The 27500-nt window shown below is 45.4% G+C and overlaps 1 protein-coding gene across 1 annotated transcript in view; it reads right to left on the bottom strand.

The window, feature by feature from the left end:
- cntnap3 (contactin associated protein family member 3) overlaps positions 1-26656 on the bottom strand; it is a gene marked incomplete at its 5' end in the record, with an annotated part of 75868 nt that extends 49212 nt beyond the window's left edge. Inside the window, 4 exons of the mRNA XM_083670902.1 lie at positions 308-452; positions 1921-2114; positions 12671-12781; positions 26572-26656. Of these exons, the coding sequence (XP_083527028.1) occupies positions 308-452; positions 1921-2114; positions 12671-12781; positions 26572-26656 (535 nt within the window). The remainder of the gene's footprint in view (positions 1-307; positions 453-1920; positions 2115-12670; positions 12782-26571) is intronic.
- Positions 26657-27500: the final 844 nt, after the last annotated feature.

Consider the following 27500-nt stretch of genomic DNA (forward strand, 5'->3'; position numbering starts at 1 on the left):
AGACAAGCCCCTGTGTGTAGAGTAATCAATACTGTCTGTGGCATGGATGATGATAAACAGAATCAATACATTGAATGTCAAAACATATGCGCACGTCTAGCTACAGAAACAGAACACATAGTAGGAATATTTTTCAAGGTTTTGTTCCATATTCCAGTCCTGATATGGACAGCCTCCATTCCCACGGTGGCAGTGTAGCGGCGGAGGTGCAGACAAGCTCAGTGGGTCTGTGTCCTGCGTGATTATCCAGGCGTCGTCTCACAGGGGAAACCTAGAAGAGCAGTCCTCCTGACGGTGCTGTACTTACTGTAGGGGCACCCATACGCCTCCAGTCTCAGACCAATCCTTCCACTGGGGTTCCAGTCCAGAGGAATCAGCCTGAGGAAGCGGGCGAATACGGGCTGCTGCAGCTTGTACTGCACAACACTGTCTGCATTGCTGTTACCAGTGGCCTGCAACACAGGAGGAACTACAGTGTACAGTTGACCACTGGCATCATTTCCTTTGATTCTGCAGTATATGAGTACAGTACCTTTGATTCTGCAGTATATTAGTATAGTACCTTTGCCTGCTGAAGATCATGTGGTGGCAGTGGATAAAGTGGGTTTTGGTGATGAGTGGTTTGATGAGATAGATAATAAGAAATGTAATACTGAGGCTCCTTTTCATGTTTGCTGGCAAACGGTTATCCTTTGGATAATGAGACCTGTTAACCCGGCTGATCCTCACCTGTGGCTAATATGACAAATTCATATTTCAGAGTATTATGTCTACTGATCCTCTCCTGCAGGCTCAGAACTGTAAATAATAGGATTGCTTCCCGAGAGCTTCCATGTCCTCATTACACCCTTCCTTTTAAGAGTTGACACGTTGACTAATTGCAGTTCACACTCCAAAGTAAGGGTGAATTACCTCATTAACACTAAATCCCAAAGTATTTATTAGGAGAAGGGAATGCGTTCCCTTTCATGCTGGGTGGGGAGACCTTTCATTGGCCAGGGAGATGCGGTGGTTATGCAATGGTGTGTGGCCATGGATCAATAACCACAGGACTTAGTCAGGCCCCATCCTGAGCCTCTCTCATACGAGTAATGGGCTCTATTTCCCCAATTGCCTGCCTATTCTAAAGGAAATCGATGCAGCCCACTTCAACACAGACCAAAAATGCAAAGTAAGCAACAACGCTCTAAGCGTAGCATTAGAGAATAAAAAAAAAGAAAAAAAAAAGAGCTGTGTGATCCTGTCAGTTTTTGTTGAAACCTTGCAGTTGTCGTCTGGAGTGAAATTTACTTTCCTAGCATTGCATAATTCTGGAGCATCCTCAGTGCCTTTGAAGGGATCAGCCTTCTGGTGAAGTGGAGCGTTAAGCCGAACAAATTGCACTGTTTCCTGCCGAGGAAAGCTCACGAACGGCATCTCATTTGCTTCTGGAGCGTCCTTTGAAATATGCCCAGAGTCAAGGTGCAAATCCCTCCAAACATCAGCCCATGACAAGCCTTCGCTCATGGGGAGAGAGAGACGACACTCATCCCCCTCTACTAAAACCCTCTCTAAGCTCTGGAGGAACAAAACCCACAGAGAGTTGTGACTTTACTGCCTCACGCTCCACTGCTGTCGACAGCATGCTTTAGGAGACACGTAAAGCCGGGATGAGTAACATATGGAATTTAGAAACACTCTGAAACATTCACTGGATTACCGGTCTTACTGTTTTGTGCTGACTATGATGTTTTGAGCATATAACATGTTAGAACATCTTACTCTGAGGTAATGAGTATGAGGGAAATATACATTGCATCTCTTCACTGACCACACACATCTATTCAACTAAAATCAATCATAGCCATGTTTTCATTCATTATTGATTGAATGTGAAAAGGTGCTTATGAGTACAAACTGGAGAGGTTTTCTCCCACTCACCCCGATGCTGTCTTCCTGCCGGTACTGTTTCCAGTTGCGGCCCGTATCGCTGAACATGAGCAGGTACGCTGTGACCCAGTCGGAGCTGCCGTACCGACCCTGCGTGGCCACCGCCGTGATCTCTGTTCGCTGGCCCAGATCGATCTCTAACCACTGGTACTTATTAGACTCCAGAGGAGACCAGCCCCCAGCACCTTCAGGAGACAAACACACACAAGCACAGTGAGTAGTAGCCTTGCGTTGAGATAATATGATTTATTTAAATTACATAAAAAAACATTTTATTCTCTCTGAGTTGAGGAACAAACTTTGGAGATGAAAGTGGGTGTTGTTGTTGCTTACAACTGACCCTGAGGTTACTGAAGTTAGAAATACAATATGGCCTTGGACATGTACTGTATTAACCTTGTTGAGACCAGGCGTTTCTAGTTCAGAAAACCTGGGGAAAACCTTTGCAGAGAGTAGCTACAAAGAGGTGACTGCAAAGCTTTTGCACAGTTAGTTTGGTAGCAGTGAAAAGAATGACCAGCTAACTAGACTAGTAGACTAGTAAAGAACATACATTATGTAGCGCATGTGATAAACACAACCAGGCTGAAAGTCCAGGGCTGTTTTGTTGTCCCAGTCCGTCCCTGGAGAAAACCCTCCCTTTCAGGCATGTAGCCGCACCTCCTGCCCAGCCTATAAAGGGTCATACATGGCGTACTCATTTATTCTGCAAACCTTCTTCATGAGCTCAGCGCAAGAAGGGCAGTGAGGTGAGGGGTCTCCCTCATCTCCTTCTGTGAACCTGGGTCACATTCGTAACCCCTAGTTCTCTTTCAGTCGACCCTCCCTATGGGACCCTGCAACAGCTTCCCAAAAGCTTTGATTGCCTGGTCCGAACAGAGACCTGTACGGATACAAAGATGTACCCCGTCGACATCACACAGTCTGTCTCCAAACCAGCCCTCAGGACAGAGCGCTCCACAGAGAGTCTGACAGACTCAGGACAGAGCGCTCCACAGAGAGTCCAGGCACGTCCAGGCTGAGAAACCTTTGAAAGGTATGAGGAGAAACCCAGCTGGCTGCAGCACATCTCCGGAACAGGGCCCACGAGTGGAGTGAGCCGGATGTCTGTTACCTTGAAGAGTAGCAGTTTCACACAAGAGGAAAAGCTGTTGCACTTGGCTTACCAGATTCGGCAGCCTCTTCCATAACTGTTGAACTGAACCTGCATGGTTCGAGTCGAGACAACCCAACGCCCCTAGAGGAACGTCAGACTCTCAGTGGAAAAGTTCAGCTAAGCTGTAGCTGGCTACGAAAACGCTCCCTGGCCTCAATCACGGCCCGCACTCTCCCTGCCGTTGGTCCGATGTCTTTCTCTGACAACAGTATTCCAATGAAAACCAGCCTGTCCATGTTAAACGAGCCCTTTTCTGGATTCCCCAAACAACACCCTGGTATGCTTGTCTCATATCTAAGCAAAGCCTCATTTCTCATTTAGCATTTGATGCTGTAACCACTAGGTTTACCCATGGGGTGGAGCCAACAGGTTCTAAAATGTCCATGTCCATTAGCTCTTTTATTTTGGTCTCTACTGCCGCCCGGAGGTTGAATGGTATGTGCCTGAGGAGCTGGGCAACAGGGTTCACACCCGGGTCTCTGTTTGGTATTCAGTTTGCCTACTCCCTGAAACACTTTTGGTTACTGCTGTTGGAGTGAGAATCTCATGTCCGTCACAGTTGCGACATAAGCTCTTATTTTCAAAACTCCCAGTTTCATGGCTGCCTCTTTGTGCAGGAGTGGTTCTCCATGTCCTTTAATCACAATGACCTGTGCTTGTTCAGTTTTCTCACTGATTGTGATGTCACACCTGGATGCACCCTTAACTGATAATGGTTGACAAGAAGACCAAGACTCCAGTGTGTCTTTGTCTTCGGGACATAGGAGTCCAGTGTCTCTTTGTCTTCGGGACATAGGAGTCCAGTGTGTCTTTGTCTTCGGGACATAGGAGTCCAGTGTCTCTTTGTCTTCAGGACATAGGAGTCCAGTGTGTCTTTGTCTTCGGGACATAGGAGTCCAGTGTCTCTTTGTCTTCAGGACATAGGAGTCCAGTGTGTCTTTGTCTTCGGGACATAGGAGTCCAGTGTGTCTTTGTCTTCAGGACATAGGAGTCCAGTGTGTCTTTGTCTTCAGGACATAGGAGTGACGCATCACGTGTCCTGACTTCAGTCTCTCCCATGGATTCCCATCTGTTACATTACTTGTTCTACCTGAATCAACTAACATATTCAGTTTTATTTCCCCCCCCTTCATTCAAAAGGTACGTCTCTTTGACATGTTGCTGTCCAAAATAGTCATTTTGTTCCTCCTCAACATCATTCACACTTTCTTTGAGTCCTTTGTGCGACACACTTTGGAATCATGATCCTTTCTGTTGTGACATGTCTGGTCACATGCGGGACGCTTTCTATGACCAGCTCTGTAACGGTGGATTTCTGGATTTCTTTTTCACAGTTTCTGTCTCCGCCTGCACACTCAAAGAGGTAGCTGACATCTGTTCCTCTCTCCGTTCGCACCAAGAGACTATTTGTGATGTGTGGGCAATCTCTGGCACCTCACCATCCGCCAGTCATTTTATGCACATAGTCTGATGTACATCTGCTAAGAATAGCATCTCTGATCTGTCTGTGGCCAAAACCACCCTCTCTAGCAGCCGTCCTCGGCCGACTGGTAAATTGTTGTACAGTCTCACTGGTTTTCTGTGTGACCTTGTGAGGAGAAAAAAAAAAAAGGTACATGTTTCTATTCCACCGTGCTGCATAATTTGTTAACTCCTCCGTGTTCGGCAGGAGAAAACATGTCCTGAACCTCCTCCAGAAAGATGCAAAAGCAGAGCTCTCCTCCTCTGTCACCATCTGTCTTAACTAATCTAGCTTAAACACTTGTAAGTACGCTTGACTCGTTTCCAAAGTTGTGTCTCTGTGTCAATACTGATATTAGACAGACTGAACTTAATCAATACGAATAACGACTCACACAGCATGCAGAAATTCCAAACATTGATTTATTGGCAAAAAAAAAACATGTCTTTTTGTTTGGTTAACAAAGGGTCTATTTGGAATAACATCAGGCACAGTGATGTCACATACATGGGGGAACTCAAATGTGTCAAACCCAAATCCAACCATGAACTGATGATTAGACAAAAAGAAAAATAGAGTGATTGTATCTGTGTCTTATTCCATGAAACAGCACAGAGGAGGTTGTGGCACACAGCTCTGCAGTCTGGGACTGTCAGGAGTGTGAGCAGAGAGCATGTGCTCAGCGGAGGAGAAGAGAGACATCAGGGGTGATGGAACGAGGCTGTGTGGAATGGAGACACCGTGAGCCCGGGACAGGATGAGAGGGGTGCTGATATCCATGTTGGGGGGGAATGAAAGTGCTGAGTCAGGCCAAAGCCAACGCCTCAAAGACCAAACGCCAGATGGACGGAGCGGAGGAATCTAGATGGGGGAGGCGCCCGCTGCCTGCTGTACCCGCTGCCCAGATTCCAGCAGAGTCAACACACACACACACACACACACACACACACACACACACACACACGCACACACACACACACACACACACACACACGCACACACACACACACACACGCACACACACACACACACGCACACACACACGCACATGCACACACACATGCACACACACATGCACACGTACTCACGTACTCACACACACACACACACACACACACACACGCGCACACACACACACACACACGCACATGCACACACACATGCACACACACATGCACACGTACTCACACACGCACACACGCACACACCAACAGAAAAGACTCTAAAGACAACAGTGTCTTTACAGACACACAGGGCTTTTCAAGGGCTCACATAAATACACCAGGGTTAAAGACCACTTGACATTTGGAGCCAAGATGATTCTCAACAAGCTGGCACAAGCACTCCATTACATCACGCTTAAACAACCAAACCCAATAAACCTTACATAAACATTTCATATTGAGCCCGGGTTGCATTCTTATCTACCCTGCTGTTGGGGAAAGTGATGAGTTTGTCTTCATTCATATTCATTGCACCCTGTTATACTTCACTGTTCCGGTTACACTCACACTGAGGCAACAACAAGCCCGTGTTGGCATTTAGGACAGCAGCAAAAGGCCAAGCTTAATAAGTACTTCAGTAGCCATTGACACAGCCATGGGTGAGAGCAACACACTGACCTTTGCTCATTACGGGGATAGAAGAGAGAGCAGGAAAACAAGACAGTGAGAATACACAATACCAGGGCACCACCAACCCCCAACGCCAGGAGGAAAGGTGTGCCTTTCGAGGGTGAATAAAGTCAAATGGTCATCATTCTAGAGTGCCAAGGGTGACATTACTCACCAAAAATGCATCAACTATAATGCTTTATTTTGTAGCCAATCAAAGTGTCGTTGCTAGGTAAACACCACATAGAGCACTTGGCCCTCTCGGTGGTGAATGTTCCAGAACTCCTTGGCAGCTGGTGAGTTGAAGGTGCTATATTAACCGGTATTTATAATTGCAATTAACACTTCAATTTTTTGTTGTTGTACATTATAGTTGATAATGGAAAAGCCTTATGACTAAAAATAACCTTATGGCTTCCTCCTTCCTCCCACTCTGCTGTCACTTCAAATCAAGGATCCCTCCCGGCTTTCCCTCTGTCTTCAGCTATAATAGACAAGGCTAGCTCCCCAACTGTGCAAAGGCAATTAGGGTTAATGAAGGGTCAGGGACGGGGCCATTAGACCCCCGCTGCACTCCCCGGTCTCATGACCACATTATCATACACCATTCCACCTTGTGGAATCAATGCCACGAAGAATTGAGGCTGTTTTGAGAGCAAAGTGAGGCCCTACCCAGTATTAGTATAGTGTTCTAATAAAGGGAGGCCCTACCCAGTATTAGTATAGTGTTCTAATAAAGGGAGGCCCTACCCAGTATTAGTATAGTGTTCTAATAAAGGGAGGCCCTACCCAGTATTAGTATAGTGTTGTAATAAAGGTGTAATAAAGGGAGTATTACCCAGTGTTAGTATAGTGTTGTAATAAAGGGAGTATTACCCAGTGTTAGTATAGTGTTGTAATGAAGGGAGTATTACCCAGTATTAGTATAGTGTTGTAATGAAGGGAGTATTACCCAGTATTAGTATAGTGTTGTAATAAAGGTGTAATAAAGGGAGTATTACCCAGTATTAGTATAGTGTGTTGTAATAAAGTGTGGGTGAGTGTATTTGGGCTGATCTCAATCTGCCGTGTCTGGGCTTCTCTTCTAGAGGGGAGGGGAGAAGCGTGCCTGACATGACTTTGGCGAGTCAAACCGCTTTCCTGTGAAGAACAGATGTGTGTCTAATGAACGGACGATTTTGCTCATCAATAATTTACTGTTTTTCCACCTGCCAGCGACGGACGAGGGGGGGGGGGCAGTTTGGGCACAGGGCCTTGGGTGACATAAAGCACCAATAATGGAAATATGAATAACATGGCAGGTAGTCTGAGGGTAACAGTGGGCAAGGTGGAGAGGCCTAATGGCAATATAATTAGACCAATGCAGCACTGATAGGATTTCCAAGCTGGCATCTGGTTAAGCTGCCGGTTTAAGTACATGTTCACCAGTCTCCTCCACAGACACGGAGCCCAGGAAGAGAAGTCACGGTGGAGACTCAGTGAACAATTAGATCAATATGTGATTAGCTGCCAGCCTTTATAGAGTTAATGGGTCTTTACTTAAAGTTTAATTTCACTTTAGAATCTCATTTGATCTTTTTAGAAACTGATTACTTAGCCAAAATGCCATTTCAAAGGCTATTTCAATATAATTATAGTAACTTTAATGTACAACTGTCAGTATCTCATGCTCAAAAAAGAAACCATTTAAATGTTAAATACTGCTATTAACATTTGGCAAAGGGATAGGCTGAAGTTGTCTGAATTGCTTCATCGCAATCAAAATGGGACTGAAGACAGAGTAACCAATAATTAGAATTATACACACATTTAGAGAATTCTGGGGGGTGGGGGAGGGCAAAGACAATGTGTGAAAGAGGTGTCAGAAGAGAGAGAGAGAGAGAGAGAGAGAGAGAGAGAGAGAGACACACACAGAGAGAGAGAGAGACAGAGAGAGAGAGAGAGAGAGAGAGAGAGAGAGACAGAGAGAGAGACAGAGACAAAGAGAGAGAGAGAGAGACAGAGACAAAGAAAGAGAGAGAGAGAGAGAGAGAGAAAGAGAGAGAGACAGAGAGAGAGAGAGAGACAGAGAGAGAGACAGAGAGAGACAGAGAGAGAGAGAGAGAGAGAGAGACACAGAAAGACAGAGAGAGAGAGAGACAGAGAGACAGAGAGAGAGAGAGAGAGAGAGAGAGAGAGACGGGGGTGGACATAGGAAGAGGCCCTCAGATGTGATCACCTATCATGGCGTTTTTAATAATATAATATATATCAGCCATTTAGCTGACGCTTTTATCCAAAGCGACTTACATTGCAGTGAATTCATACATTTCAGTATATATGGTCCCAGCGGGAATCAAACCCACAACCTAAGCGTTGTTAGAACCATGCTCTACCAACTGAACCACAGAGGACCACAGAGGACCACTTTTTTAACTTTTAACCTTGTGTGTGCATCATGACACACGACAGTCGACAGTACCACTGACATCAGATTCCCCATGTCCTCTTAAGCCGGAGAGACCCATAATTGGGCCCAAATTCTGCTTTTGATTATTGTTTACTTTATCTCCTTGTCATGTGTAGTATGTTATTCTGAACTATAATCTGAGGATGATCCACACAAAACGCCAAGGTGTGACCTATCAAATGGCATCCTGCTTTTGCATCTGATCATCATATTTCTAATGTTATAAGCTGTTTAGTTTGGGTCTGGGTTTTAGGCGGAAATGAGTCAAATAGGACATTCATCTTAAGAGGTTTTAAGAACCTACGCTACTTATTGAAAACATGGTTGTAACACAGAGATTGTTCTGTTCTCTGACAGATCTGGTCCTGACCGGATCTCAGCGGGTCTTCCATGTCTTTACGCCTGAAGGCTGTGGCCACTCCTACTATTGATAAAATAGATAATATAGATCATTATATAATCTAAATGTTATCATCATGTTTTGATAAGATCTGTGATCCTATTCCTACTAACAGTGTTTTAAAGTGACTACCAGCTATCAGTGAATCAACTGTTTCATTCATACAGTCAAGTTAGTTGTTAGTGGTTGACTGTAATTACAACAAAATAACATTGTCAACCAAGGATCCTGGTGAGAGACTGAACACCAGTGCCGTGTGTCACACTGTAGTGCCATTGAAAGCAGCATTGTTCATTTTGAAAGTAAATTGAATCATAGAGGCACACATCCTCAGAGAAACACTACAACATGCAGAGTGGTAACATGTGCCGGTAAAAATGTAAATGAGATTCATTAATTTATTCATTGATTTCTTCTTGGGATTGAGTCGACTTTGCCCCGTGATACAAGGAGGCGCTGAGACACTGGAGTTTCATCATGAAATTGCATTTGAAGAATACATTATCACACGGCTCGGTGTATTCCTCTGCGCTGCAATGTTAAATGCTGCTTTGTTAACACAAACAAGCGTGTGACCTTGCTCAAAGATGAAATACAAGTAGCATTTTTCTGTGGCTGGCTCTGTGGAAAAGAGATTAGGCTACATACTTGTAATTGGATAATTGCATCGTACTGTAGTGTAATAATTGTGTTATTACACTATTGTGTTACTGTTTTGCCAAAATAGAGACTGTTCCTGGTTCTCTTTGTGTCATAACACAAACCTCTCAGTTGAATTACTACTGTATGCAATTACAGAACAATTACTTATCTACAATGTATGATGTAAATAGTACAGTATGTTATTATTACACCAGCTACAGTGTTACTCCACAGGTACAGAGCAACTTCATGCGTTACCAATAAAGATAGTTATTTTATTATCTATTGACTTATAATCAATCAGTGACCTGACATCACCCTCATGATCAAAAACAGGGTGATACACCCCACTGATATCTGGTTTAGACACTATTGATCCCTACATCAAAATGAGGTGGGCAAACTGACGGAGAAATCAGGCTGCCTATTGGAGCAGAGTGCATGCTAGAGGCTCGCCACCATCAAAGACAGTGAGGAAAACCCAGCTTAGTTTCCTTTGGTCTCCCAGTTTGAGAAAATCATTCTCACAGATCCTCTTATGTGGCTGAAAAAAATCCCTCCTTTCATGCCTGGATAAACCACAAAGCCATCCCATTTTAAAACATTCAAACAAAGACCCGCCATGATAGCACTTTCCCCGAGTAAGCAAACCCTTATTTCAGCATCCAAGCCCCCACCCCTTCTGGAATTTTTAGTGTGGGGACAAATCACAATTCAGATTTATTCCAATTGTGTGGGGAGGCGACCGTGCAGCAGGACCTGTGATGTAGGATTCCAATATTCCTAATGAACCAGCTGGGAGTCAGCAGGAATGCACCAGCCGCAGCCGCTCCCGCTCCCGCTCCCCTCCTCTCTCTCCTGCCCTGCTCTCCCTCCTCTCTCTCCTCCCCTCCTCTCTCTCCTGCCCTCCTCTCTCTCCTGCCTCTCTCTCCTCCCCTCCTCTCTCTCCTCCCCTCCTCTCTCCCCTCCCCTCCTCTCTCTCCTGCCCTCCTCTCTCTCCTCCCCTCCTCTCTCTCCTGCCCTCCTCTCTCTCCTCCCCTCCTCTCTCTCCTCCCCTCCTCTCTCTCCTGCCCTGCTCTCCCTGCCTCTCTCTCCTCCCCTCCTCTCTCTCCTGCCCTGCTCTCCCTGCCTCTCTCTCCTCCCCTCCTCTCTCTCCTGCCCTGCTCTCCCTGCCTCAAACCTTAGTCACTAGCGAGGATCTGAATCCTTCTCTGCTGCTCAGACCTGGCTTTGATGTTTTCTATGCAACCATCCTGTGGGGAGCAAAACCCTCTCTCTCTCTCTCTCTCTCTCTCTCTCTCTCTCTCTGTCTCTCTGTCTCTCTCTCTCTCTCTCTCTCTCTCTCTCTCTCTCTCTCTCTCTCTCCCTCTCTCTCAGAACGAGCAGCAGGAACACCGCAGCCCACCGTGCATGGCCAAAATACAGACTCGGAATAACAACAGAGCCACAGAGGAGATCCTGCCTGATGCAGGGTCCATATCGGCCTCTTTTGTCAGACTTTAACAAAACCCTGCCTTTTTTTCCTAATGTCATCATCATCAGCCATATGGTACATAATAATATCACATACAGTATCGGCCATTTAATAATTACTTTTTTTCTGAATCTAAATCATGTTGGTATAAACAATCCCATACTCCAACTTCATTAACTCCAACTTCATTAACTCCAACTTCATAGTTCAAAACAAACTGCAAGAGCAGCCTGAGGTCTGTGTGTACTGGACTGGATGGTAGAACACCAGGGGAGGCTGGGGGAGGTAGAACACCAGGGGAGGCTGGGTGAGGTAGAACACCAGAGCAGCCTGAGGTCTGTGTGTACTGGACTGGATGGTAGAACATCAGGGGAGGCTGGGGGAGGTAGAACACCAGGGGAGGCTGGGGGAGGTAGAACACCAGGGGAGGCTGGGGGAGGTAGAACACCAGGGGAGGCTGGTGGAGGCAGAACACCAGGGGAGGCTGGGGGAGGTAGAACACCAGGGGAGGCTGGGGGAGGTAGAACACCAGAGCAGCCTGAGGTCTGTGTGTACTGGACTGGATGGTAGAACATCAGGGGAGGCTGGGGGAGGTAGAACACCAGGGGAGGCTGGGGGAGGTAGAACACCAGAGCAGCCTGAGGTCTGTGTGTACTGGACTGGATGGTAGAACACCAGGGGAGGCTGGGGGAGGTAGAACACCAGAGCAGCACCAGAGCAACACCTGAGGTCTGTGTGTACTGGACTGGATGTGAAGTCATGCTAAAAAGAATAGGGACATGACCTGTTTCCCCATAACTACTGTGGTCCAGTGAAGGCTGGGGGAGGTAGAACACCAGGGGAGGCTGGGGGAGGTAGAACACCAGGGGAGGCTGGGGGAGGCAGAACACCAGGGGAGGCTGGGGGAGGTAGAACACCAGGGGAGGCTGGGGGAGGTAGAACACCAGGGGGGGCTGGGGGAGGCAGAACACCAGGGGAGGCTGGGGGAGGTAGAACACCAGGGGAGGCTGGTGGAGGCAGAACACCAGGGGAGGCTGGGATGAGGTAGAACACCAGGGGAGGCTGGGGGAGGTAGAACACCAGAGGAGGCTGGGGGAGGCAGAACACCAGGGGAGGCTGGGGGAGGTAGAACACCAGAGGAGGCTGGGGGAGGCAGAACACCAGGGGAGGCTGGGGGAGGTAGAACACCAGGGGAGGCTGGGGGAGGCAGAACACCAGGGGAGGCTGGGGGAGGTAGAACACCAGAGGAGGCTGGGGGAGGTAGAACACCAGGGGAGGCTGGGGCAGGTAGAAATCGGAATACACGCTAATTGTAAAGCAGGGAATGGAATGAGGAATGGAATCCAACACACATGTCAAACACACGTGTTTAATTGTATTATTAGTATTATTGTATTATTTGTATTTTGTATGCTGCATTGTCATGGAACCGAGCCAAAGAATTTTACTCCCTGCACTCGTGTCTGTAAAAATAAACTTGAAACTTGAAACTTGAATACCATTCCTCGTTCCATTCCATGCATTAGAAATGAGCAGGCTACTCACCATCTCTCCTGTTGACCTTCGCGAAGCCAGGTCCATGACTGTTGGATAACTGGGATGAGCTTCTGAAGGAGGACTGGGGCAGACTGGACACCAGAGGGTCATCACAGCTCTCTGTCGACCCAAACAAGCAGAAAACACAGGATGATGACGCAGAATAGAGTAGGAGAGTTATCTTCAAACTCTAGGTGACACATCTAAGAACAACTTTGAAGGAAGCTTATTAGCTGTAAGTCTTCCTGAGACTCCAGAGACCATAATTATCTGCAGCGTTTAACAGCATACCAGGTACCAACTGTACGACAAGATTAAAGCGCTTTCACAGGATGTCATCTCCATGCTAATATTAACTTTAGAAACCGAAGCAGTGTGAAATAACGACTGTTGTGTTCCAACGCGTTCAGACACTGAGTGTTCTAGATACCTTCATGCCTCAGAGGGTCGAGAACATGACTCACTACAGAAGTTGTTTATCAAAATAGACCGAAACAACACCTCAGAATGAGGTATAGACTCAAAAGGTAGAGTCAACAGGAACAGTGCAATGTGTAATATCAATAGAAACACACAGCATTGATCTGAGACCAAAACACACAAACAAGTCATGTGTGTAATCCCATGCTGAAACAGTGGGAAAAATCTGATATAGGACGGATCACAGCCAGTGTTGGGGAAGCTACTCTGATTTTTGTTTGAACTAGATTACCAATTACTTTACTTTAGGAAATCAGTTCAACTACACTAAAGCTATCCTTGAGAGACATATATACAGTTTGTCAAACTACAGCTACTTTGAAATCATCAAAACGACCTTATCCAACACACAACAGTCAGTTACTGAAAGATGACCAGTCCATGTGACAGAAAGCGTGGGACTGAAATCACTGGGGAGATTTCTTTTTGAGGTGGAGCAAAGTGGGGAGACCGGAGGCAGTAAGACAAGAAACAAGAAAGTGGAGACAAGAAAGTTCAAGGGCTGTTCAAGGGCTGGAATAATAGTAATAATATAATAATAGTTAAATTCTACACTTTTTTTGTTTTCTTTTGGAAACATGTCGTAACAGTAGCTTACTACACCACTACATGGCAAAACAAATAGTTTACAGGAAAAACGATGAGGATTTGATTTTAGTTGAACTACCACAAAGCACTGTCAAATACAGTTAACCTGATAGTTGAACTACATGTAGAGGAACTACTCCCCAGTCCCGATCACAGCATCTGACGGAGAGAGATACGGTACATAGAAAGGATGAGTGGAGGAGAATCATTCACTCCCGTAGCCCTAATGTGCCCTCTGTGAACATGCTTTTTAGCTCTAATGATGTCAGATTCGATAAACGCATCAAGTCCTGTCTGTTGGACAGAACGCTCTCATTAATAAAACAAGCTGGTGTTCATGTAGCGGGAGGATCTGATCCCCACAGCCTGAGGAGACTCTTCATGCTCCATACACTTTTATGTTTATGACTGTTATGGCCCGAGGTTTAGATTGCAATAAAACACACACAAACACACGCTCAGACACACACGCACACACACACACACACAAACACACGCTCAGACACACACACACACACACACACTCAGAGACACACACACACACACACTCAGAGACACACACACACACACACACACTCAGAGACACACACACACACACACACACACGCACGCACACGCACACACAATCAGAGACTCATATACACACACACTCAGAGACACACACACACACACACACACACACACACGCACTCAGAGACACATACACACACACTCAGAGACACATACGCGCACACACACACACACACACACACACACACACACACACACACAGACAAACATGCACAAACACATGCACACACAAGTGAGCAACACATTTTTTTTTTTTACTTTTATGAATGATGTTAAGAAATAGAATGATGAAATACAGTAAAACAGAAATACTCAAATACGCAAACCGTTTATGTTATTAAATGGTCTGGAAATGTGCTGGAAATGTATGTGAATCAAAACAATACATATTCAAAAGTTTATGCATGTGCACCAAACTGTGTCCTTGAGGAAAACACTACTGCCTTAAACTAAAACCTTCCCAGTTGATCAATGTTCCTGTTCAGCACTGGGACAGTATGCAATTACAACAGAATTTATATTCCACTCATAACCTCCACTGTCCTATGGCAATATTCTATTGTATCAACAAAATGTTAATACTACCTTGTTATGTCCTTCCTTATGTCCTTCTATAATGTTCTTCTTTTCAAGCACAGAAGGAATGCCTGCCTACCTGAGTACACGCCTGCATGAGAATTTAGAAAAATTTTCTGGCCTTTCGATTCAAGGAGAACACTTTTGGGGTTTTTGCTCAGGCAGGACAGATGACATTTGGTAGCGTACGTCGACGCCTCAGACCTCACGGATAAGGCCTTCAGACGGTGGCGCGCGGCGGGCGCCAAAATGTCACCTCAAGTTCAGAACCTAATAATGTATGTCTCTCCTCTCGAGGGCCACAGCGAGGAGAGCCATGAAAGAATCTCCAGCCTAAGATGGTGGATATTACTCTACCCTGATGAATGCTTCTCCACTCTGTAGAGTCCCACGCCGTGCTGCCTGCATACTGATACAGGTATGATAATGATATAAAACATCGGCCTGTCTTTGATAGTGGGTGTTTGTTGAGTATTCAGTATGAAAAGCAGTTGAATTACTGTTTGAGAGGGAAAATGAGAAAGTGCTCTCCAAAATGAAACCGTATAAACTGTGAGTAGATAATCGGTGAAGAGCTGAGGGACTTGTTGAAAAAATACTTGACAAAAAGAGGGATTTTGTCTGAAAACACAAGAGCTATTTTCTCTGTATAATTTGGCATTTAAGGGCCATCTCTGCCTCCGGGGGCAGTCAAGCACAACCGCGGTGGGGGAAACTGGAGGTAAACGCTGAACACCTCCTCGGCTCACTTCCACTGAACCTCTGTAGAATACAGTTACTATATCTCCTTCCACTGAACCTCTGTAGAATACAGTTACTATGTCTCCTTCCACTGAACCTCTGTAGAATACAGTTACTATATCTCCTTCCCCAGGCCCAAAACAACCCCAATCCCAAGGTAATACTCTTGACATGTGGAACTTGCATTCATTAGTTGGCTTCTCTGCATAATGCTTCGCCACGTAATCTTAAACAATGAGGAAATATTAGCTTGTAACAAAAATGTTCTCAGGAGTGTCAGAGTCCTGCAGGGCCCATCACATGTGTTTAATCACCACTGATAAAAGACCAGAATCCAGAATGGAGACACGCACTCTCTGGTCTGGCCCATCCATCTACAGTGTCCGCTCTCACATTCTGCTGAAATAACAAACTGCCCAAAGTCCAAATGATGGAGGTGGAGAGTGAATACTGATGACGATGATCCATCACCTCTCAAACAACTGAACTGTATGGGTATCCGTGCTGCTGTGTTTGGCACCGGGCTCAGCGGTCAGTTTGCCTTTTGAGGTGTTTAAAAATTCCATCTGTAGCAGCAGTAGAGAAACTGATGAGAGAAGCAGCGGACGGTTATTTGTGGTCCAGAACACTAACAGTCGTCCTCATGCAGAAACAGCAGCCCTGTGCTTATTTTCATGCTGCACCACGTCCACGCCATTGTGACCCATGGGGCCAGCGCTCACGACGGATTGAAGAGCAGAGCAGTAGCAGCACACCGTAATGTGCTAACTGAATGTAGCGACATTGCAGGGGTTCTTCAGTCCCCGTTTTAATTAGCTCATTCTTCTGGCAGAGAATTAATTGGCCAGATTGAGAGCACCAGATTGGGCTGTTGGCCAACACATCGTGGTTAACATTTAGACTGACTGCCACAGGAAGTAGAACAGCTTCTGTAGAAAAAGGAAATTGAAGCTCACAGGGAAAAGTGTCCCCAATAACAAACTAGACCAATTGCTTTTGTCCAATTGGCCGGAAAAGATGTGTGCCCGTCTACTTATATGAATGAATGAATGATGAAGTAAAATTTGTGATATGCTTGACGGATGCTCCAGGGATTTCTGTACAGTCGATACTTTGTACGTTGATGCTTTTAAACCGAGCGGCCGGTGTCTTAGCAGCATGTGAGCTCACTCAGCGTTGCAGAAAAAGTGGTGAGTGAGCGTTAAATAAAGTCCTGCCGGGCCAAACTGCATTGCAGCGTGATTGACTGCTGTTACCAGAGAAACTCCTGGCTCTCCAGAGCTCGACTATCCAATCATTGAGTCATTGAAGGGCTATGATAGCTTAAGCCATAATGGGCTTCATCAAGTCCCTCTCTCATGGATCTCTAGTGGAGCCCTGCTGTGTTGCCACTGTTCCTGCAGTCACATCTATTGACATGGGTAGCTGCACTAGAGTGCTTAATCAGAGGAGCTGTAAGCAAAGTGGGCCTGTGGAAGCGCCCAGCAGGAGATACTGCTCGCTGTAGTCAAACTGATCCAATCCTGTACTGTTTCTCAGACAGAACTTTCCCAACAAACTCCCCTGAGGTGGAGTCTGTCAGCTAGCACGCTCTGCGGTAACAAACAGAAAAGTGTTTGATCCTCATCATCATTCCCTTCATCTTCGGTAAACACACCTGGCCAACCATAACTCTGCCTCCCACAAATGATTCAGTTAAACAATGCGAGACAACGGCTGATCACGCCAATACAACACATTCATGCATAAATCAAACTCCTGACCGAACGCCAAGAATCCTTTGAGATTATACCCCCTCATTTGAGCCTTTAATATGACAGTGTAACAACAGGGGTGACCGCACAAAGATAAATTATTAATTATTATTATTAAGATAAATAATTACCGAACAACATGATCAAAAGAATATTGCTTCAACAAGTTAGCATTTAAAACCTCTTTATTCTGAATCTGCCGGTCGTAAATGTCTTCACAGTAATGAGACAAGCAGCCTGGGAAACTCACTCATCTTGTTGGGGTTGAAACACATTTATTAATAGAACCAGAAATATTCACTGCAGCATTCACTGCACCAACCTAAAGCAGGTTTCAGGAGGAGTCCTTTAGGAGGATACTGATGGTTCCCAAGACTGTTGGGTAAACTAGCATAATATTATCAATGGATCCACCGATCTCAAATACTCTGACGGCACTTCTATGCTAGCATCCTCCGCAGATACAGGTTCCTCCTCAGATACAGGTTCCTCCTCAGATACAGGTTCCTCCTCAGATACAGGTTCCTGGTGTACTCCTCCTACCGTCATGTAGGGTTATGCTGTTTATGTTGCTACGCTGATGTGTTGTGATGTTGCTCCTGTGTTGTGTGTGTTGTGTGTTGTGATGTTGCTCCTGTGTTATGTGTGTGTGTTGTGTGTGTATGTTTGTGTGTGTTGTGTGTTGTGATGTTGCTACTGTGTTGACACTCTAACCAACATTTTACAATTTAGCCAAAAAAGTGTATTCACGAGCCCCAGATGTAAAGTTAGTGGAACAATTTAATTGGCCTCGTTGAATATCTCAAGTGAGGTTACAACACTGGCCCACACGCCACAGAGGCTGGCCCACACGCCACAGAGGCTGGCCCACACGCCACAGAGGCTGGCCTTGACACAGAGGCTGGCCCACACGCCACAGAGGCTGGCCCACACGCCACAGAGGCTGGCCCACACGCCACAGAGGCTGGCCTTGACACAGAGGCTGGCCCACACGCCACAGAGGCTGGCCCACACGCCACAGAGGCTGGCCTTGACACAGAAATAAATTGATACTGTCAGTCACACAAATCAACTGGTATCAGTCAGCATGATTCTGTCATCAACCATATCCAAAGCAACTCTGCAAAGATAACTATCCTGATTTCTCTAACTGGAACTCAAAACGTGGATTGTACACTGGACCACTAACTATAGAACTATGCAATGGGTTTTTCACACCACCATTTTTTATACACATATTCTACTCTAAAAGTAAACTCTGGTAAACACTAGGGACTGAAGGACCACAGAAGACTACATTTTAAAATGTTGGTTACAGCATCAAATGTGTACCTTTTTCATGCAATGTTCTATCATCCATAGATAGATACTTCATTGTCCTCAACGAGGAAAATTAGTTTCACAGCCGATTGTCCAAATAACAGCAAGAAGACATTACGTCACGACATCACTGCAGCCAGCTAGAGCCTCTGCAATGGGCTGGGGAGTGAACACACACCTGACCTGAAAAACTGCACTTTTAACACATTCACTTAGCCACAGTAGCTAACGCCTACATTATACATAAGCTTCAAAAGGATGTGGTCCGGTGGGTGGGTAGTGTACTACTAGGGAGTTGCTGCCATTTGGTCCACAGGACGTCCCCAAGGACACCCAACACCATAAGCTCCTTAAAAAGCTTCTGCTAAGATCCTCACATTTCTTCTGTGTTTTCTCCCCAGTCTGCAACAGCCGACAGGCTGCACGGCTATCGACAAGCCCAGGGAGGGGGTCTTTCAACTGGGCTCTGTTAGATAAATGAGGACCATATCATACAAAACAGTCAACTCTTTTCTCCAGTGTGGATGTGGAGGGGAGAAAATGCCATTACTTCACACAAACATTTACCACCTTTTTTTCTGCCATGAGATGTCATATTTCGCTCATGCTGTATTTTCCCATGTTTTACCAAGTGTTATACCTACATGTTACTAAAGCAGTTTAGAGTCATCCATGTTGTTGCATGTGTATACAGTAGGCGTGTTGCGAGATAAGGCTGTGTTATAACTGATAATCACCAGAGTCCCATAGCACCCTTACTCACCCATAACAGAGGGCTATTTTCAGTTTGCACATAAATTTTTGTTGAGTTTTAACTTGTAATTGGCTTTTGTCATAAAGTAAGTGAAATATGTCCGTGACTACAGAGTGGCAGCCAATGCTTCATTATAAGCCATCCATCTACTGCTGAGGAGGAACCACTCGGGCCTAGCAGGAGGACTGAGTGAGTGATTAGCCCTGTGGCTAGTAAGCACATAGTGATTATGATTATTTATTCGCCTGTCCTGAACAACCCCCTCATTACGAGACCTGGTCCCTCAGTACCATTTCACTCCACTGTGCTATCACAGGGCTAATGGGGAGTGAAGAGGGCAGGAATGGGTCTGGTATCGCCCTGTGTTCAACCAACTGATCTGAGACTAATTCTAGCTCAGTCACAGTGGAGGAAACAATCAGTCATATGGGGGAAATAATACGCTCACATGCTTCTACGGTGTACACACACATGTATGGCCTGCATACTGTATGCATGACACACTAATACATACTGTATACACAGATGAGTCTCAGATGATTCTTGCCAATGATCTTGTGGGATTGTCAAACAATGTCAGTCAGTTATCAATCAATAGGAGATAGTCTTGATTAATCCACCCATGTACAGAATGCCATCCTCTCTGTACCTGAGGTATATCTGTAGTCAGGAGACAGAGGGGCAACAGTCTCGATTGAACCCTATCCTAAGGTCTCTAGCTTTGATCATGGTGTAGCTTCAAGCTTACGACGATGACGATCGAATAACCTCTTCAGAGGAGGGTCAGAATAGCTCTTCAAGTCATATTTATCAATGAAGTCTCTGGTCTGGTGAGACCGATGTGCTGTTATTAATAAGAGATTGAGGCGGGTGTAAACAGCCAGTTGGCTTGGAGTCTTCAGGTAGATAACCTGCTTAAAGCAGACAGGAGGAGAGGAGCTGGGCTGCTCCTGAGCCACACCACTACTGGGTCAGCCTCTGTCCCTCCCCTTCCCAGGGGGAACCATTGGGGGGTGAAATAAGAGTACAGGCTCAGAATGTCACTGGAGGGCTGGGAGCTGGAGGGCTGGGAGCTGGAGGGCTGGGAGCTGGAGGGTGACCACCAGGCGGGACGCTCTGACCGATCCTCCTAATACCTCCTCCCCCTCCGCCCTTTTGCTGCTCTTCAGATACCTTTAGTTTCTCTGTCCTCAGCAGTTTTTGCCCTATATCGTCTTTAATACCAATGATTTCATTTCAAAGTATGTGTACAGGACTGATGATGTGTGGAGTAAATGTTTGATTTTCATATAATTCTGCAAGATGTGGAATATAAAGTGGTTCAGTAGTTCAAGCTGTATAATAAATAGATGCTAAATAAATACAAAATAAAGAACAAATGAGTTTTGTTTTTAAGACATCGCCAACTGCACACAGAACCAAACAATTGCTTTTGATTTCCAAAGGCATTGTTTGAGCAAAAAATGTATATTGCAAAATATATCAACAACTTCAGTTGTTTAGATGGCAATACACATTTAATGGCAATACACATTTAAAACTACTCAAGATCGTATTTCTTCAGCTAGGAGGCAGATTCTAATCATGGAGGACTTCAAGACCAAAGCCCACAGAGCAGTAGAACTGGACACACTGTTAGAGTGCCAGAAATGACAGATATTTGGTCCCATACCAACTCATCTGTGCTGATGACAGGGCTGAGTGATTAATGTGTTCATTTTTGGGTGCCAGTCTTTTGAGAGAACTGGCCTTGAGCAAATACAGAATCAAATGGGTCCGAATCGGAGACAGATAGACTGCAGTTTTCTGTCCATTTTGAGCGTAAATACTGCTCTCCGCGTTAAAATAAATCGAGTCTGCCAGCCTCAAGATCACACCGCAAAAAAACCAACCAGCGCTACCTTTGTGTAACCTTGACTTCATTAGATGCCATTCATGGCACGACTTCTCCAACACGCATTTTCATAAATGACAGTAAAGAAGAAATATGAGGGTGATTTATTCTCTGCGCTTTCCCCTTCCCTCATTCCAGCTCTGGGAGACGCCACCCTCTCATGAATCATAATGGACAGGGGCTTCGCAGGCAAATACGCCACACATTGGCACCAAATTGATTTTATTCAGAGGTTTATGTTCTTCACAATACAAACAACCAGCTCGTTGAAAACTAATAAATTGTGATGAGACAGGGTGGTGCCTGCATATGAAGTCGCCAGTCTGGCTAAATATACATCATTTCCACTCCCAGCCATATTATTTACTGTATTAATCCCTGCCTAGCCAATACTGGAGGTGAAGGAGGCCGTTTCCTGAAGTGTAAGTTAAAACAGACGCCCCACAGCATCAGTCATCAGCCAACTTCCTCGGCTCGGCCCGCCGTTGGGACGCAGTCAGCTGACATGCAGCCAAAAGAGGGCCTCTCCTGACACTTCCCCCCCTGCCCTTCCTAGACGGTAATTGATTCTGGAGCCACAGCACGAGCCTGGAGAGCCAACTGACATCGTAGTTATGACTGTGGGAGTCCTCCACACTGGCGGTGAGTCATTTTTATCTGTCCACACCGAGGGCAGGAGGAGGGTTGTGGTGCCATTATCTGTCATTAGGCCATGATTAGAGCACATGCTCCGCTGACTCCAGATCAGTTTGGAGAAGTGATAACAGCCCCTGAGAGGACTGGTAATGCCTCTGAGGACTGCAGCAACAGTAGGTCACACACAGCCACCTGCTGATGGTATGATGGAAGGAGATGAGAAACCTCCCTCCTCACTACACAGAAACCCTCTTTACATTCACTCTGAAAAAAAAAAAAAAAAAAAAAAAAGGTTTGACAGTACCTAGAACCTAAGAAGAAGGTTCTTTGACTGTCTCTGTTGGAGAACCCTTTGAAGAACCCTTTTGGGTTCCATGTAGAATCCTTTCCACAGAGGGTTCTGCGTAGAGGGTTCCACGTGGAACCCAAAAAGGTTCTTAGAGGGGTTCTCCCACAGGGACACCCGAAGAACCTCTTTTGGAACCTTCTTTTGTAAGAGTATATATACTACATCACAGCGACATGTGCATAACCTGCTTTATGTCATTAGGGGATTTAATAGACTAATCTACTGAGCTATCTAACAACCCTACTCAATGTACTGTACACATACTGCTCACATATTGTATTACACATACTGCTCACATATTGTATTACACATACTGCTCACATATTGTATTACACATACTGCTCACATATTGTATTACTCATACTGCTCACATATTGTATTACACATACTGCTCACATATTGTATAGTGTATATATATAGTATATAGTATGACTCATACATGTATTGTACTTCACTTTCAGTACTGTATGTCTGTCCATAAGAAGAAATGGCAGTGCTCAGATTAGCTTCATTCAAAAGAAATATGAAATATTAGGAATATCATCCTCTACCCATCCTAATACATGTACGCTCACTGAACACTTTATTAGGAACACCTGTACACCTTCTCATGGTGGAGGTGGTGGAACACCTGAACACCTTCTCATGGTGGAGGTGGTGGAATGGTGTGGGGAATGTTTTCTTGGCACACTTTGGGCCCGTTAATACCAATCAATCATCGCTTGAATGCCACAGCCTATTTGAGTATTGTTGCTGACCATGTGCATCCCTTCATGGCCACAATTGACCCATCTTCTAATGGCTACTTCCCGCATGTCATCATGGACCAGAATCTCAAAAGAATGTTTCCAACATCTTGTGGAATCAATGCCACGAAGAATTTAGGCTGTTTTGAGAGCAAAGGGAGGCCCTACCCAGTATTAGTATAGTGTTCCTAATAAACATAAATGTATGCCTCATGTTTCTGTGTCATATTCAAACACGCAGGTCAAGCATCCATTAATTAAGTCCTCCCATATGTAAATGCACATACCGTACAATGGATATGTTGACTCTGGACTATAAATAAGAAACTGAAAATAACTGTAAATTGACTGTCAATACGAAACTGTAAATAACTGTAAATTGACTGTAAATAAGAAACTGTAAATAACTGTAAATTGACTGTAAATAAGAAACTGTAAATAACTGTAAATTGACTGTAAATAAGAATGGGTCGCTTGGAACTGACTGCTAATGGTGGATTGCTTCAGTGCGGCGCTCAGACGCTGTACTGTTCTCTTCATGAGAGCTTCGACCAAACGCAGTGCAGCGGAGCATTGATTAAGCCTCCCACTCACGGGCCCTCCGCAGATAAAAGCAGCACACTGTAGCCTCCACATGTGTTGGGCTATGCATCCTAGGGGAAGCTGGTGGACACAGAAATCAAAGGAGTGGAATGAGGGATGGTATCAAACACACACGTCTGACAGCGTCCTACTTGACCTCCACCAGCCTCCAATGGTGCCTCCTCATCAACATGAAGTAGTCTTCAGTATCCCTCATGAATACCAAGGACACAGAGACCTTGAATCTACAGCATTTAGCCTTTCTCACATTGAGTACGGACACTAACAAGTCTGTGTATGATGAGTCAGCAAGCTTTTTGACCATGAATATTGTCATTATGAATGACGAAGAACTCTGCTGGTGGACTTCTGCTCCACATCTACTGTACGATCGGCACAATGGGGCAGCACACCTGGAATACAGCCGACGCCATTCAGGAGTTGAACTGAGGGCAGAGGGTTGATGCTCAGCGTCAGCGTACAGTACTTGGTAGCATGTTGAAAATGCAATTACTTTGATGTCATTGAGGTTTGACCTATCATCAGTTCTCCCCATTACTGCGCTTTGGGTGTCTAGGAAGGCGCTATGCAATAAATAATAATAATAACAATAATTATTATTATTATTATAAAAGTGAGGTAAATCAAGTCGTAGCTTTCTATTGTAATCACATAAAACACGATAACGATCGCAATTCCAGGCAAACACAACACAGACAAGTCAGCGGAGCAGCATCTGCAGGTTTTAACTATTAACTAACTAAACCGTATCCTTGGTTTGTTGTCATTTTGTGACATCTCCGTTATGAATAGTAAAATATCCCTTGGCAGTATGACTCCAGCTCGTTCAACAGCAGGCTGCCAGAGTCTCCACATTTACAGCTGAAGTGATTATGCTCTCACGGTTCAGCCCTGCGCATGCTAAATGTGTTTGGTCAGATGGGGAGAAACGGGCAGTGTCCATGACACTGCAGTCGACTCTGACTCAGGGACGCCTCAGTACAGTCACCAGTGAAGAGCCGGGGGCTGGAGAAGTTTAGAACCATCTGCTCCAATTACAATGCAGATGCATCTCATTATTGCAACCAAACCCCTTCTCTCTCTCTCTCTCTCTCTCTCTCTCTCTCTTTTCTTTTTCTTCTTCTTCTCTTTCTCACACACAGGGGCGTTACATTATGCACATTATATTATGCCTAATTCTATGTTAAAATACCTCGCTGGCTAAAGCCATCTTTATCCAGTCGCTAGGTGGCTAGTAATACAGATAAACAGATTAACTGTTGTGGTTTATGTGTTCATTATCAAGCGGGAATCAATAGCTTTCATAGCTTGATGAAATTAATTTAGGAGCTCCAGCCCACCAGCAGCTCAGATCTAATTAAACGCTGTCTGTGTGTGTGTGTGTGTGTGTGTGTGTGTGTGTGTGTGTGTGTGTGTCTCTCTCCTCTGCCGTACCTGAGACACCACACACCAGAGGATCTGGTCCTGCCTCGGCATCCCTTTGCTTATCAATTTGGAAGAAACCACTTACTAGGGAGAATAGGGGGGGTAGTCTTTGCCTGGTTCAGTCAGTGGGCCCCTCCCGCAAAATACCGCAGACAAATCTTTTTATTAATAATTCTGATCAAACCTGGGCTTATTTAATTAATAGAAATTAATACAGGTCAGATCTGAGGGGGCATGTGCCTTTGTGCCCCCTATGGGCATGACGCCTCTGCTCACACACCCACACGCACACGCACACTCACACACACGCGCGGTCACGAACACACGGTCACACACACACGGTCACGCACGCGCACAGACACACACACACACACACATGCACACACATACACACGCACACACACACACATCTCACTTTATGCTTTAAAAAAGTAGGTAAAAACTCTTCCCATAAGCTGTCTTGAGAAGTGACAGGGCATGCACATATTAAACTACTCTTATATTGCCAACTTGTTATTTTATTATAAGTATTGAGACCACTCCATCATCTAACTACTTTTCAAATCCACAGGGTCTCATTCGAAGACAACAGGCTTCCTGTGCATATACTGTAGGTATTCTTTTTTTTTTTTTTTTTACTAATTATACGAACCTGCAACCATACATGATGACCGGGTATCGGGCTTACGTACGCACGGCGCAGCCTCCAGACTTTGTCCCGGAGAGAATCCGCTATGAGTGCAAAAGGCAAACAATCAAATAAAGTCTATTCATGTTGAAACGGTGAATCGATAATCCAATCATGTTGTGCGTTGTGTGCGATGCAATCTATTTAATACAATATCTCTAAATTGGCAATGTGTGATTAGGAAATGGTGTTTTTTATTTTATTTTACTGTGGTTGTCGTGTTTGTTTGCGCAATAATAGCACTTCCCCTCAACCACAGGAGGGTATACAGCATTTGCAACAATGGACAATCCTATGAACTCTGGAAGAAAGCGACATTCTCCGTTTGCCACGGGATGGCTGCGCATTTATGTCAAGTGAGACATCCTCAGACCCAGCGCGTCACCTCTCCACATGGCTTAGTCTCCCACAGCTTCTCAGAAACACATCTACAAGCAGAACCGAACCAAGACCAAACCATGTTTACAATCGGCGGTGGAGAAACGAATACACAGCCTGGAGGACACTGCCACAGCATAGCCTAACGGTCGCCATATATGTTAAAAAGTCATAATCCACTAACGACGTAAGGTACATAGGATTCAGATACACATAAAAGGCTACAGGCGATCATTCTGCTAACGCACCGCAAAGTTCACACAACCGAGAAAAACTTAGTTGTCTTAATTTCAATGAAAGCGAACGGCTTTCCGCTCCGCTCCGCTCCGCTCAGCCCGGCTCAGCCCGGCTCAGCAGGTCCGCATCAACTCGCTGCGAATCTTTTTTGGGGATACGCATAGTGCTCACCTTTTCCAATTGCCCCATATGAGCAGCAAAAAAGGACGGCGAGCTGTAGAATCATTCCACTGGGTCTTTTGATTCTCAAATCCATGCTGAAAAGATGCTGTAGGGATGCTGCTGGAAAAGATGTAGGATGTCCTCCTCAAGCTCCTTGGTGAATCTTGTGCGCCTCTGTGCTCCGTGTCCGCACTGTGCAGTTCTTACGCCACCCGGCTGCTGCCGACTCTCGGAGCGGTTGAGTACATTCTGCGTGGAGTGACACAGACACACCTACAGACCAGCCTCCGCTCAGCCGCGCAGCTTTTAAAGTGCCCTCTTAGAAATTGTAAGAAAAAAACAAAAAAAACACCTTTGAAAACCAAATTGCACTTCATTAGGCGATATGCTGTAATCATGTCTATAATGGGAATGGCATGCAGGAGACAGGTAGCTTTCTCATTAGGTTAGCCTGTACAAATATACTTTCTGAGCCGTCACACACAAACACACACACCAATACACACACACAAACCAACACACACACACACACACACACACACACACTAATACACACAAACACACACACCAATACACACAAACACACACACCAATACACACACACACACACACACACACACACAAACCAACACACACACACACACACACACACACACACACACACACACAGCTCTAGTAAAAAATGTATCCAAAGTCCAGCTGAAGATGATATGCTTTGGAAGCGAGAAACTGGGGTTCAGTCCCGGTAGATGTACTTCTCCACAGAGGAGGTCGCCTGAGGGGCCACGTTTTCTTTTTAAATCACTGTGAGGGAGCATAGCAACTACAGACGTCTTTTTCCAGCAGAAGGCTGGTGTTTCAGGGACGTCAGAAGCGGCTTGCCTCGCTGTTTTGTAGGCCTTTCTTGGAGGCCACGTCCACCAAACACGCATCTGCCG

Source organism: Argentina silus, assembly GCF_951799395.1.
Source record: "Argentina silus genome assembly, chromosome: 5".
In the NCBI taxonomy this organism is placed as follows: domain Eukaryota; kingdom Metazoa; phylum Chordata; class Actinopteri; order Argentiniformes; family Argentinidae; genus Argentina; species Argentina silus.